Source organism: Ranitomeya imitator, chromosome 6, assembly GCF_032444005.1.
Source record: "Ranitomeya imitator isolate aRanImi1 chromosome 6, aRanImi1.pri, whole genome shotgun sequence".
NCBI lineage: Eukaryota > Metazoa > Chordata > Amphibia > Anura > Dendrobatidae > Ranitomeya > Ranitomeya imitator.
The window spans coordinates 94,755,567-94,771,476 of NC_091287.1; the positions used below are offsets into that span (position 1 = coordinate 94,755,567).

Sequence of the window (15,910 nt, forward strand, 5' to 3'; positions counted from 1 at the left end):
TGGTTTAGAGCAAGTTTTTTCCTGGGAGGTGACCAGAACACCAAGAACAACCCACACGATCAGGGGAGTCACTTCCAGGCCCGGATTTAGGGGTGGGCCCAAGGGGCCCGGGCCACCCACCAAGCAGGGGCCTCCCACCAATATAGGGATAAATATCTCAAAACATGTAAAATACACGTCTCTTTGCTGTGAACCATTTCTAATGATGAGGAATCAGTGGCGTAGGAAGGGGGGTGCGGGGGGGCGGTCCGCCCCGGGCGGCACAATGCGGGGGGCGGCCGGCGCTGCAGGAAAAGAAAAAAAAAAAAAAAAAAAAAAAGACGCCCCTTTAAATCTTCGGGCGGCGCCGTCCGCCGCCACGACCAGGGCCAGCTCCCCCCACCACCGGACCCCGCCCCCCGCTCTATACTCACCTCTCCTGGTTCCTGCAGCGCCGGCAGCTGCAGCGTCCTCTGACTCTGCGACGTCTCAGAGCAGAGGGCGCGATGACGTCACTACTGTGCGCGCCGCTCTGCCTCTCTGTCCTGAGCGTCGCAGAGCCAGAGAGACGCTGACTGCACCGGACCTGCGCTAGGAACGGGAGAGGTGAGGATTTTACTTTTTTTTTTTTTCTTTATGTCTGTCTGGGGCTGGGGCAATGCTGGACACACTGGGGCAATACTGGAGACCATGGGGCAGAATGCTGGACACACTGGGGCAATACTGGAGACCATGGGGCAGAATGCTGGACACACTGGGGCAATACTGGAGACCATGTGGCAGAATGCTGGACACACTGGGGCAATACAGGAGACCATGGGGCAGATTGCTGGACACACTGGGGCAATACAGGAGACCATGTGGCAGATTGCTGGACAACATGGGGGTAATATGCTGGACACACTGGGGCAGATTGCTGGACAACATGGGGGTAATATGCTGGACACACTGGGGGCAGGACTTGAGGCATGGGCAGAATGTAGATACGGGGCATGATTGGAGACACGGGGCAGGATTGGATCATGGGGCAGGACGGATACGATGGAGGCTGGTGGGGCAGGATGTGGAGATCATATGGGGTAGAATGGATACTCATGAGGGCAGGATGCGAGAACATATGGCTGGAGCCAGGAATGAGAAACGGGGCCAGGGTGGGGAATATTATTACCATAGGGGCTAATTAAGGGATATTATTACTGCAGTGATGTATTTATTTTATTTTTTGAGTATACTGTTTTAAATGGGGGGGCGGTCCTGTTACTGTGCAGAGTGACACTATAGCACCTTTTTTTCTTCATGTGATGTAATGTAGAAGTTGTGAAAAATTAAGTAATGTGTTCTGCAAGCGGAGCTCGAGATAACTGTGTTATTTCCTGCAGAAACGAGTCCTGGCTGGAAGGAATGATGGCGGTCTGTGCTGGATGAAAGATGAAGGACTTCACCTAGAGACGTCACTGGTGAGTCAGTGTTACCTATACACTGACACTATACACTGTATACTATATAGAGGTCCTGTGTATAATGTCACCAGTGATCTCTGTATTACCTCTACACAGACACTGCATACTAAGTACAGATCTCCTGTGAATACTGGCACTTATGGTGATAGTATTGTGGGGTTTTTTTTATTACTGATCAGTATTGTAGTATTCAGTCACTATGTGGTGGTAATATGTGGTCTGGAAATGGTGTTGTGGTATTTGTCCCTTGGGGGGGGGGGGAGGGTCGGGCGCCAAACTCGGGAACAGCCCCGGGCGGCAAAAGCTCTAGCTACGCCGCTGTGAGGAATATTTAACAAAAGAGAAACTATTGAAAGTGCAGGGACCTGGCTACAAGTCCTACATCTCAGTGGCTGGCGCAGAGCGATGGCACCTGACCTGCGTCAGCATCCACTGACCTGGCTAGCCAGACTTCCTTAGTACCCTCCCTGTACCTAATGCTTAGCTTATGGCATGCGGCAGCCTTCTCCAATCCCAACAGAAGCTTCTAGGCGCTACCTATTCAGCTATATGATCGCTCCCTCGGATTAGATCAGATGAGAGTTTGTTCAGCTACCTTCGAGGAAGGAGGTGGAGCCACAATGTCGGTGCGAGAAGAGGATTCTCCAGTGCAGAGAGGGGCAGGACTTCACTCTGGATCTCCAGTCACTGAAGATTCAGATGTGAAGTGGTTCAATATTCAGTGTCACGGTGGGTGAGTATGATCTCTGTCTGTGTGTCTATCTGTATCTTTCTTGCAGCTCCTGTCCTACATAGTACCATACTGTATATACACGTCCACACTATATCCTGCATTACAGTGTGTCTGTGTATACTGTATGTATATAGTGTGGACCTGTTTACAGTATATTGCTGTGCATACACTTTATACAGCCCCTCAGCCTCTATTCTATATAAAGCGAGCACAGCAACAGCCTCTGATATATACAGCCCAGCAGCAGCCCCTCATATGTACAGACAGCACAGCAACAGCCTCTGATATATACAGCCCGGCAGCAGCTTCTAATATATACAGCCCAGCAACAGCTATATCTATATGTACACAGCTCAGCAGATGCCCCTCATACATATACAGCCCAGCAGAAGCCTCTCATACGTATACAGCCCAGCAGAAGCTTCTCATACATATACAGCCAGCACAGCAACAGCCTCTGATATATACAGCCCAGCAGAAGCCCCTCATATATATTCAGCCCAGCAGAAGCCTCTGACATATAGAGCCCAGCAGAAGTCTTTGATATAGACAGCCCAAATTTCTACAATATACATACATATGTACATATTTTAATCTTTAACACCCTTTCAGGACTTCAAGAGTTGACAGGGTCAGATATACTGCGTGAATTGTACTTTAGTGATTTTGCAGCACAAAAATCAAGGAAAGTGCCCGGATTGTAAAAAATGAATTATTTTACTTGAATTACTCTGCGTAAATGATTTTTGTAAATAAACTTGCGTTCGTTTAATTTTGTGTTTTTTGCATTACGTATTGCAGCACCTTGAAAAATGGGCCTCCCTCCAAAATGGGCCCCGGGCCACCCACCTCCTAAATCCGGCCCTGGTCACTTCCATAGAGTTTCATAAAATAGAATATCTTTCTGCTGTTTTATTATGACTGCAGTTGTCAAATATCTTGGCTCTTTGGATTTCCCCCTGCACCTCTTGCAGTTTATATTACGCCTACCACAATGAAGGAAACACAGTCCTGGAATGCATATAAACACTGCAAACAGCACAAAAGTGAATGAATGCTACAGCTGGGCTACATCCATTGGAACAAATTAAGATATTTTCCACTACTTTATGGCTGGTTCTAACCACAGTGATTTGTTTCTACTGATCGTTTGTATCTATAAGGTGAAAACAAAAATCGTATTCTGCCACAAGTTATTTTACCATCCAAGGTCATGAAGCAAGAATACCGAAGACGACCGTAACACGAGAAAAGGAGAATTCTAATCTGCTGGGGACATTCAAAGGAAGGAAGAACAGGATATATTGAAAATTACAGGAGTCACGGAGTTAAGAGGCTGCATGGAGCATTGAGATGTTGGCCATAAACCGATTTGGTCACATTTATAGTAACAATACGGAACCAGTGGTCTGCAATCCATATAGCATATGCACACAGTGTTAAATATAATTAGAAATCTTTACCTTCTTAATGACTGTCAATGTCTTGTTACTGACCCGAGATATTAGAGACTAGAATTCCCATACACGTAACAATCCAGCAGCTGTCGCCTGTACACTATACTGTAGCTGACAACTTGCTGCATCAGCCAAGATCAGTGTTGGCACGTCCATATCTATTTACCGTAATCCCTTAGATGCTGCTGTCAATACTGACTACACCATATAAACAGTTAACTTCCTTTTTAACCCCATCGGCACCCTGGGATCAGGATTGTGTGGTCCTGATGTTTGCCATGGTAGTTCACAGCCGGATAGCGGCCTTCAAGTCTGCCGGCTACAGCGGCCTGTTCAGAAGTTAGACATTTATTTAGGTGGTAAAAAACACACTTCCGTTTGTCATGCCACTTTGCATTAATTCTTGAAAAGCACCTGAAGGGTTAATAAACTACCTGACAGTACAGTACCTCTAAAGTCACTTCAAACCTGGATAGGTCCATAAAAAAATATATATTTTTTTTTCCAAGGAAATTTTTTTTTAAAAAAAGTTACTTTTACATTTTTAAACCTCCTAAATGCTTGTTTATTTTGTTAGCATTTTAACAAATGGTGCTGATGTATACCAGACTCTGGGGATTTTTATTTATTAATGCTTCTGGTGGTTTGACTATCTGGATTAAAGGGATAATCATTCAAAGTTTGAAAACTGAATTATTTTTTTTTACATTTGTCAAATTTCTGATTTTTTTTTCATAAAATAAACACAACCTAAATTAACCATCATCTACTATAATTGTCTAAGGGTCACTTCCGTCTTTCTGTCTGTCTGTAATGGAAATCCCAAGTCGCTGATTAGTCGCGGGCAAAACAGCCACGACCGACAGTCGGTGGAAAAATGGCCGCTCCTTACTCCCCGCAGTCAGTGCCCGCTCCATACTCTCCTCCAGTCAGCGCTCACACAGGGTTAATGGCAGCGTTAACGGACCGCATTATGCCACGGTGTAATAACCCTGTGTGACCAACTTTTTACTATTGATGCCGCCTATGCAGCATCAATAGTAAAAAGATCATGTTAAAAATAAAAAAATTATATACTCCTTCTGGATCCAGCCCAGGCCTGCGACGCTCTGGTGACCGGTCCATGCATTGTCTCACGAGATGACGTAGCAGTCTCGCGAGACAGCAATGCACTCTTGGGAGTGATGGGCACAGTCCGGCCGCTCCCTACTCCTCTGCAGTCAGTGCCCGTTCTATACTACCCCCCCCCCCCAGTCAGCGCCCGCCACCCACATAGCGTTGTAGCAGTCTGTTAAAGCGACTGTTACACCACGGCATAACGCGGTGTAACGCAGTCTGTTAATGCTGCTATTAACCCTGTGTGACGAACTTTTTACTAATGATGCTGCCTATGCAGCATCAATAGTAAAAAGATATAATGTTGAAAATAAAAAATCGTGATATTCTCACCTTCCGTCACCTCCGCAGCAGCTTTTCCTGCAGCTCACGATGCTCTAGTCCCACCGCTTCGCTGATTGGTCGCGACCAATCAGCCACATTGGTGCGAGATTTAAATCCCACATGACCAATCAGTGACATTGGCGCAGGATTTAAATCCTGCGCCAATGTCGCTGATTGATCGCGCGCACCAGCTGGGCGCGACATTGGCGCAGGATCTAATGTTAAAAATAATTTTTAAAAAGTTATATACTCACCTTCCAGATCCAGTCCAGGCCTTTCCCGCTCCTCACGACGCTCCATGCATTGCGGTCTTTCGAGATGACGTAGAGGTCTCGCAAGACTACGTCATCTCGCGAGACCACAATGCACTCTTGGGACTGGAGCGTCGCGAGGAGCATCGGTAAACGCCTCGGCTGGATTGGGGGGGGGGGGGGGGGTGTCGACGGAAGGTGAGTACATAACTTTTAATTCTTTAACAGTTATGGTGCCCACAGTGCTATATACCGCGTGGCCGTGCTATATACCGCATGGCCGTGCTACATATCGCATGGCCTGTGTTATATGCTACTTGGCTGTGCTATATTTCTCTGCTGTATCTGTGCATCATGAATCGTGGTATGTGTTAAAGAGGGGGGCCCACAGACACTTGCCTGGGGCCCTCAAAAACCTGGAGCCGGCCCTGGCTTCACTGATTGTTCGCGGCCGGCCACGAACAATCAGCGACAGGTGCAGTCCACCCGCGAATTGGCGTGGAATTTGAACCACGCTTCGCTATTTTGTTGTGGCCAGCTGAATAATGTGTATAAATTGCATTATTCTGAAAACTTCATAAACAAACTACATACATATTCTAGAATACCCAACGTGTTAGAATCGGGCCACCATCTAGTAAACTATGATGTGCCACAAAAAAAAAAAAAACTCAATCGGTGGGATCTGTTCAAGCGTTTCAGAGTTATTGCCTCAAAGTGACACTGGACAGAATTGTAAAGTTTGGCAAGCTGGCAAAATATCCATGATTGACACATGGAAGATTCTCTGTTAGTGACCCCCTACTTAAAAGCCCCCAGAGAAGGAAAATCTGAAATGTGAATGGTATGCAGGAGCGTATCTTTCTGCTAGATGTTTTAAGCAAGTCAGTCAATTCCTAAGGTTGGTGATATCTGGTTCAGGTGATCGCTCCCCTTAGCGAAAAAAAAACAAAAAAAAACACAAGATTCTTCCTAGGCATCAGTTGAGTATTGGGGTATGGAATCTTACAGGCAACAATACGGCTGAAACACTTGAATGTTCGCTCAGAGAAGTACCACCTATGGGGCAGCTATCGAAAGTCAATGATCCATTACTTCTTGCAACCTGACCAGGGAGAAATACCATGCCAGAAATTAATCTGCAGACACTGCTTTACACTGATGAGGGGTAAAAGCATCATAGTTCAGCTGGTTGAGCGCAATGCCCTTGAGGTTACATGGCAGGGGGAGAGCCGACTTTGCTTGAACCTTTTAATTTTTCCTATCTGGCAATAGACTCCACATGTTTCAGTATTTTACCCCTTCAATGTAGAACTGTCTGCATGAGCTTCTGGCTTGCCATACATCCTTGGTCATGTTGCAAGGCTCTTTAGAGGGTCAAACATTACATTGGAGCAGCTGAGAGTACACATACATATATACACATCCACACGCTCTAACACATTTATGGGTATGTGCACACGTTGTGGATTTGGCTGCGGATCCGCAGCAGTTTTTCATGTGTTGTACAGTACCATGTGAGCCTATGGAAAACCAAATCCACTGTGCACATGATGCGGAAAATTCAGCGTGGAAACGCTGTGGATTATATTCCACAGCATGTCAATTCTTTGTGCGGATTCCACAGCATTTTACACCTATTCCATAATAGGAACCCACAGGTGTAAAAATGCAGGCAAAATCCACATCAAACCCGCAGGGAATCCGCAGGTAAAATGCAAGTCATTTTACCTGCAGAATCCACGCAGAAATATCCGCAATGGAATCCACAACGTGTGCACATACCCTTGATGGTCCCCTTCTTGCACTGCCTGATCTTAGTTAAGAGACAGCTGATCTGCAAATTATGGTAATCAGCAATCTTTAACAGGACAACCAGAAACCTAGTTCTGTGCATAGAACAATAGAACATCATGTAAACAATGCATACAGAACAATGTTATCTAACCAGTGAATATGGGACTTGTGCTGCGATGCACTTACAGATTTAATTTTTTAAAGTCTGCTTAAAAATTGTACCCTTAAAACAAGCATTTTTGCTTATTTAATGGGCAATAGAGGGTCGCTATTATCAGACCTTTTAAACGTGCTCATCTGAAACGAGCATTCATGCCCATGATCAGACCATCTAAATGGGTTTATCGTTTTAGTTCTGCGAGCCAACTTGCATAACTTCATGCCTTCAATTAGCAACATTGAGTGAAAAGACACAAATTACGGTAGATCCATTTCTATGCATGCCGAGAAGTTCGTAAATGTATGACAGATACATTTCTATGTATAGTAATTGGTGAACGATTGTGAATGTTGGGCTAAATTGATAATTGTTGGATCAAGTCACTGGGGAGAAAATCAGGGCACAACATTTACAAAATTTTGTGTTCTACTTCTATCACGGTTAGAAGTTAAGAAAAAAAGCAGAGTCTTTGATGATCACATCCTCATGTTTTCCCCGTGTGTTTGTTTTTCTCCTCATGATCACAGAAGACCAAATGTCACCCTGTAGAGCCAACAGCAGCCCCTTGTTAAACTGCAGCAGATGGAAACTGTAAATATGGTTTTTATTTGATTCTCATGCTCATAAGTTAACCCTATAGTTATATTGCAGACTTCAGCCATGTATAGTCTGACACATTACATACATACATACATACATACACAGGATCACAACAGCGGTTTTCTTTGGAGGTATTGTAGTAGTTGTGTGGAGTATAAATCAATTGCTTAGAGCTTCTGCACAACATTTAACCATTTTCTGAGAGCGTGAATAGTCAAAGATGTGAGTAGGTGGTGGATTCTCAGATTTTATACAATGCCCTGGAGAGCTGACCATTGGCACCAAGGAATCAGGGCTCCGGGAAGCATCGAGCCCGTTTCACTTAACAAATGGACAACGACTTACACGGTCCGGCAGTGCACCTCACACATTGTGTTTGCGTAGCTGCCAAGTAACTAGTCCTCATCAAAAATGTTCTACCACTTTTCCTTTGCAGTGTCTGCTAGACTATCAAGCCGAATGCCTATACAAAGGGCTCCATATCCATCCAAGCCCTTTCTCGTATGATGCTAGAGATAGCAGTGGGTTGTACACAAGACCCTTTACCCCGCTATCCTTCAGGATGGCAAAATATCGTTATTTTATTCATCCTCAATCATACAGAGTGCATAAAGTCATGAAGAGGAAATAAGCTAGCTACAGATCCACTAGCTACTGAACACCTCAACCTCCTGTCTGTATGTATAGACATGTGGATCATTTAGGTCAGACTTGATGAAGATCGATGGCATATTCTGAGGACAGGCTAATATTTAGAAACCATAAGCCCTCTTAATTCAGTGTTCTATTAGCAGTGACCTCGATAGATCAATAGTTCTTCATGACCAAAGAGGTTTCTTTGGACTGCCATGTATACATATTTACAATGTACTTGTGTGTCGCTTATGCAGGATTGAGAACAGGTATTGACTTTTTGGGGAACAGACCATGCTGCACATAGCCATATCATTTAAGTAAAAACTTTATGGCACATTCATCGTGGTGGTGTCTTACCTGAGCAAACTCTCCAGCCACACGGACATAACCAGCCACCTCAGTGTCTGTTGACCTGATCTTCCAGACTGACCGCTCAGCTTCCTTATATTCTTCAAGTCTTGACCAAGGTACAGTTTGCAGGAATCGTTCAGTAAGCGGAGCTGCGACTATAACATCTAGCTGACCACTGTACATCAGGACCTGATGAAAAAGGAGGTGATCACTTTTCCTATACTATATTTGAATTAAGTTATTAGTACTATACCATAAAAATAATGCATTAGAAATTCATCCCAATAGGTAGGTAGCCTTTTAAATACATTACCTGATCCTGGCCTGATTCAAATTTACAGCTTGTATTACAGTCCAGCCAATCCTATCCATACTAGTGTACTCTGAACAATTCAACTACATTGACATCACTAGGTTTACCTTTAGCATTTGTATACTGGAGCAAAGCAAAAAACTGCACACAGGAATAAAAATGTAAAAAATGAAAAAAAAAATGAATAAATGAACAGTAAAAGGTTGAGATTTCAGGACAATGTTCTATAAGCTGCCAAAAACGTCAAACCACTAAGCAGCAAATTAGATGGGATTTAACGAGCTGCAGATGAGAAATACTCAAGCTACTTACCAGTAGTGGTGTTTTTCAGGCGCCCATGACAGCACTAACGAGAGAGGGGATCAGCCCTTCAGGGACAGGAAACCTACAGAGATAAAAGAGCGGCACCTCTCTCCCGCATCAGTTGGATTACAGAGCATGAGAGGACCTCCTTGGTTAGTAGCACATAAGTAATTTATACATTTCACCTTGTGAATTAACTTAAAGTTTTATAGAAAGAAGTGGTGATAAGCCATACCAGTATAAAAGGGAGGGAATATAGGAGTGCTGTCATGGGCTCCTGAAAAACACCGCTACCGGTAAGTAGCTTGAGTATTTATTCAGTCGCCATGACAGCACTAATGAGAGAATTACAGAGAAAAGAGTCTTAGGGAGGGACTACTGCTTCCAGCACCCTTCTACCAAACGCGAGATCGTTGGAGCCACCTAGATGTAATCTATAATGTTTAAAGAAAGTAGATTGAGGTGACCATGTGGCCGCCTTACATATATCCTCAATCGACCCCTCCGATCTCTCTGCCCAGGAAGTCACCATGGCCTGAGTAGAATGAGCTCTTATGCCTTCCGAGACTTCTAGGCCACCTGCTGAATAAGCCAAAGAAATCGCTTCCCTAATCCATCTACCTAAGGTGTTTTTGGATGCCCTAAACCCCTTCTTGACTCCATGAAAGGATATGAATAAAGAATTCTTTTTTCCAGGGGTCTGTTACAGATATATACCCAAGTAGACATCTTTTGACATCTAATGGAGTTTGACTTTTTTGATTTTTAGGATTAGGACAAAAAGTCAGGAGATTTATTTCCTGTAGTCTGTGGAACTTTGACGCTACCTTTGGAAGATAAAGGGGATCGGTTCTTAATACTACCCTATCTTCTCTAAACTGAATGAATGGAGGCTGTCTAGAGAAGGCCTGTAAGTCACTAACTCTCCTTGCCGATGTGAGTGACCAGAAGAGCTGTTTAAGGACAGGACTTTTACAGTGACAGATTCTAAATGCTCAAAGGGGGCTTCCGTCAAAGCTGTAAGTACCAACTTTAAGTCCCACAGGGCTAGATTTCCCTTAACCATGGGTCTTGATCTAGCCGCTGCTTTGATAAATCTAGCAATCCAATAATTATTAGCTAAATTACAATTGTATAAAGCCCCTAAAGCTGACATGGACTCTCAGGGTACTTGTAGCTAGCCCCATCTAGACCTCTCTGCAGGAACTCCGGAATCTTACTGATATTGACTTTTTGACCCATCTCTGATCCCAACACCGCCAAGAACTTTCTCCAGACCCTAACTAATATTTGTCGTGGAAGCCTTCCTGCTTTTTAATAAAGTATTAAGACCTTGTGAAAAACCCTTTCTCTTTAGTAATGACCCTTCAAATCCCATGCCGTCAGATGTAAATTGGACACTCGTGGATGGAGAATTGGACCCTGTGAGAGGAGGACTGGGAATTCTGTGAGAATCCAAGGCTGAGAAATGGACATTTTTCTCAGCCACGGAAACCACAGCCTCCTGGGCCAGAACGGCGCTATCAGGATTACTCAAGCTCTGTCCTCCCGAATCTTCCTCAGAACAATTGGGATCAAGTTCAATGGGGGAAAGGCATAAGCCATATTGAAGTGCCATGGAATTAGGAGGGCATCCACCGCATACGGATTGTCTCTGGGGTTTATGGAGCAAATCCGGTGACACTTTTTTTGTTCTCTTTGCTGGCGAAGAGGTCTATATCTGGGCACCCCCAAAGAAGTGTGATCTGGTCGAAGATGGTCTGATTGAGGACCCAATCTCCTTGTCTAAGTTTTCTGCGACTTAGGTAATCGGCCATGATTTTCTTTCCATTTTATGAAGCGATGTGAGTGACAGTAGATGAGTTTCGGGTTCCCCCCTGATGGTTAATGTAAGCTACAGTTACCTGATTGTCTGAAAATAGCCTGATGTGATGGCCCTGTACGGACATAAGGAAATGACTCAGAGCTCGTTCTACTGCCAACAACTCTTTAAGGTTAGAGGACAACTCTTGTTCGGAATGTGACCAAACACCCTGGACCCACAAATCACCCATATCTGCTCCCCATCCCCTGGGGCTAGCATCTGTGGTCACCACTTGAGATATATGGTTTATCCAGGGAACACCTGTACGCAGGTTTGGCGTGTGTAACCACCAACGTAAGGACTGAATAGAGACATTAGACAAGGAAAAGGTACTATCCAGGTGGCCGTCTAACAGATGAGTATTACACAATACTTCCCACTGTAGGACTCTGGTGTGGTATTGGGCCCAAAGAACCGCCGGGATACACGACGTGAGTGAGCCTAACAGTGACATTGCCCCTCTTAATGTTATCAATGGATTATTAACAACCTTGAGTATTTGCCATTGAATTTTTTTCTACCTTTGTATCCGGTAGACGGCATTCCTGCAATCTTGAGTCTAATATGAGACCCAGGAATTCTTGAACCTCTAGAGGTTGTAACAGATTTTTAAAATTAATAATCCAACCCAATCTTTGTAAAGCTGTAATTACTTTCGCTAGTTGGGCTGAGCAGTGTGATTCTAAAGGTACTGTCACACTAGACGATATCGCTAGCGATCCGTGACGTTGCAGCGTCCTCGCTAGCGATATCGTCCAGTGTGACAGGCAGCAGCGATCAGGCCCCTGCTGGGAGATCGCTGGTCGGGGAAGAAAGTCCAGAACTTTATTTCGTCGCTGGACTCCCCGTAGACATCGCTGAATCGGCGTGTGTGACACCGATTCAGCGATGTCTTTGCTGGTAACCAGGGTAAACATCGGGTAACTAAGTGCAGGGCCGCGCTTAGTAACCCGATGTTTACCCTGGTTACCATCCTAAAAGTAAAAAAAACAAACACTACATACTTACCTACCGCTCTCTGTCCTCCAGCGCTGTGCTCTGCACTCCTCCTGCTCTGGCTGTGAGCGTCGGTCAGCCGGAAAGCAGAGCGGTGACGTCACCGCTCTGCTTTCTGGCTGCCCGGCGCTCACAGCCAGACCAGAGAAGCAGAGCGCCGAGGACAGACAGCGGAAGGTAAGTATGTAGCGTTTGTTTTTTTACTTTTTAGGATGGTAACCAGGGTAAACATCGGGTTACTAAGCGCGGCCCTGCGCTTAGTTACCCGATGTTTACCCTGGTTACCGGGGACCTCGGGATCGTTGGTCGCTGGAGAGCGGTCTGTGTGACAGCTCTCCAGCGACCAAACAGCGACGCTGCAGCGATCCGGATCGTTGTCGGTATCGCTGCAGCGTCGCTATGTGTGACGGTACCTTAAGTTCCCTATTATTAATAGATCATCTAGATATGGAATCACTAGAATATCCTGTTCATGAAGATGTGCCATGACCTCCACCATTATCTTTGTGATCACACGAGGAGCAACTGCAACACCAAAAGGGAAGTGCCCTGTATTGGAAGTGTTTAACCATCCCGTCTAGCAAGACTGCTACTCTTAAATACCGCTGGTGGTCTGCGTGTATAGGGACATGATAATAGGAGTCTTTAAGATCTAAGACGACCATGAAACACTTGTCAAACAATAGCTTTATTGCTGTTTTGACAGACTCCATTTTAAATGATTGTACCCATAAGAATCTGTTCAGGCCCTTCAGGTTGATGGTGCAAAAAGAATTGTCTGGCTTTTTAATCAAGAAGAGGGGGGGGGAATAAAATCCTTTACCCCTTTGTGCTTCAGGAACCTCCACCAATACGCCCTTTTGCTGAAGTTCCTGGACCTCAGACTCGAACGCCAGTTCTGCAGATGAAGAACGTACAGGTGTTACCAGAAATTTATCATTAGGAATGTTATGAAAATCAAACTTTAGCCCTGATTTAATTATGTTCAGGATCCATGGGCTGCTGGAAATATTAAGCCAAGCCGGATAGAAGGCCAAAAGCCTGCCTCCCACCCGGTCCAGCAGTCATTGTGGCTTTCTGTTGTCCCGAAAGGAGTTAAACATGTAGCCTCTACCTTTCTTCCTATTTGCATCATATCTGGGCTTCTCTATTTGACCTCGTGCGGTCAAATCACCTTCTGTTAGTGCCCCGTCCGTAGGTGGGTTTTCCTAGGTAGGGGAATCGTTTTTTACTATCTCCTGCTTTTTCTAATAAGTCATCCAAAACTGGAACGAATAGGTGTGCCCTTTCACATGGAATGCTGCACAACTTTGATCTGGCCTGCATGTCCCCCTGCCATCATCAAGTTTTGGGGCTTTATCCCACGTTGCAGATGCCGTCTCCTCGAACGGATACTTTCTCTTAAAAGATGGAGGAAGAGAACCTTTCCTTTCCGTTTTTTCCACTCACATGTAATGAGGGAGCTTACTTTATCTACTACCGGAAACCATCTGCAGGATTTATGGTCTAAACCTTTAAACATAACATCCTGCATAGATTTCTCTGATGGAGTTTCTCCTATTCCTATAGTGTTATTTACTGCCTTGACGAGGCGGTCTATCCGGTCACAAGAAAAACATGAATGACCGTACTCCATCTCTGAGGAAGATGACGTATGAGAAACCTCTGACTTCAGTTCCCCTGAATCACTGTCCGCAAATGAACTTTGGGATCTAGGTTCTATTTCTCTAGATGCTCTATTTTGAGATAGGGATTTTGCTGAACCCCTGATCTCTTGCCTGACCATCTGCCTTAGGCTGGTAGCGAAATCTGGCGTCTCCTCTGCTATTAACCGTTAAATACAGGGTGCACATATTTCCTTATGTAGTCATCTGGAAGAGGAATTCCACATTCTGCACATTCTTTGTGTTTAGATTTAGAGGATCGCTTTTTTCCCTGATAGATATGGAGAGAGGGAATATAAGGGGAGATATACATCACTAAGTGAACTTTCTCGGCGATCACTTACCCCTATAGTGACTGAGTGGTACCGTAGATTGCGGGGGGACCCTCTCAACCATTGTAACATCCTTACGGCTTGAGGCTTTTCCGGCTCTACCACCTCCAGGACGACTACTGCCACTAGATAGCCGCTGGGTGCTCACTGTTTGGGGCTTCTCCAGGGATTGACACTGTTGCTCAGATTGCAATGGTTCCTGAGACTCCATTGTAAAAATGGATAGGAAGCATATGGTAGCCCATACAAAATCCTTAGATAGCCGGCCCCTCTAGGTACCTCCCCCGGATGGGTCAGCAGATTAATCCAGGTGAACTGCCTGGTACATTGCATATGGGAGGCCCCTCCCCCAGAAGCCCACCCGCATATTGGAACTTTCACTGCTGTGCCGTATGCCTTTAATGGCCTCACCTGCCTCCGGAACCGCCCCACACCTGCATTCTTCCGCTGTGTGCTGCAGGGCACCGCCATATCCCTTGCCGTGGTTCAACCGCGCATGTGCCATGCGTCATCAGCCCTCGCCGGTCACCTGACGCCACCATCATCACCGCGGCCCTACCGTACATGCGCCGCACGTCACCACCCCTTGCCGGTCTCAACCATAGGACGCCGCCATCATCCCCGCCGCAGCTCTATGCGTTGCGCGTCCTCACCCTTCACCGGTCTGATGCCGGTCACTACAGCGCACACATGGCGCGGACACTCTCCAGGCTCCTGCTATGTTCTGCATGCCGATCACGCCGCCACCCGTGCCCCCACCACCGCCAGTTCCGTCACAGAATTTCGTAGACAGGCCTCCCACAGCATACATACCTGTACCTGCAGCGATGGGACACACCAAAGTCAGCACTCCCCCTGTCCCCCCACCCCCAAAGGCTGCTTCCATCTGCTCTTGCCTACCCCCACAGCCCTCTGGTGTGGCACCTCCAGCGCACCAGACCCGACCGTGGAAGGGGAACCCCCGCTTCCAGAACCAGTCTGCCGAGCCTGGGTACCATCTTCAGTCTTCACCTTTCTTCATAAGGCATGTCTGTAGGGTCCCCTGTCAGGGACAGGAAACCAACTGATGCGGGAGAGAGGTGCCGCCCTTTTATCTCTGTAGGTTTCCTGTCCCTGAAGGGTGGATCCCCTCTCTCGTTAGTGCTGTCATGGCGACTGAATAAAATGACAGTTTCTACAGCTTTATAACCATCATTTCCTGCCTAGGAAATCTCTAAACAGGCTGCTCCTGTCCTGAGGCACACGAACCATCACAATGTAGCCTGCATGTCCTGAACTAATGTCATCAACATGGGGGATGTGTATCAGGAGAAGGTGTTTGGGGCAATTTTTACTGTATTTATATAGCACCATTAATTCCATGGTGCTGTACAGGAGAAGGGATTACATCAAAATACAAATATCACTTACAGTAAACAAAACTAACAATGACAGACTGGTACAGAGGGAAGAGGATTCTACACTGTATGTTTAGGTATCAATTATTTACTATTTAGCCATTCCATAGAAGAATTTTCCAATGTAAAATATTACATAGTCAGCATTTAGTGCAACACAGACCAGCAAGTCCATAG

General features: G+C 45.6%; 1 protein-coding gene across 4 annotated transcripts in view; it reads right to left on the reverse strand.

Moving 5' to 3' along the window:
• The window catches only part of LOC138642037 (probable serine carboxypeptidase CPVL), a 133,473-nt gene that overhangs the window by 3,303 nt on the left and 114,260 nt on the right, over positions 1-15,910 (reverse strand). For all 4 annotated transcript variants that reach the window (XM_069729930.1, XM_069729932.1, XM_069729933.1 and 1 more), the window contains exon 12: positions 8,871-9,053. In XM_069729930.1, the coding sequence (XP_069586031.1) occupies positions 8,871-9,053 (183 nt within the window). The remainder of the gene's footprint in view (positions 1-8,870; positions 9,054-15,910) is intronic.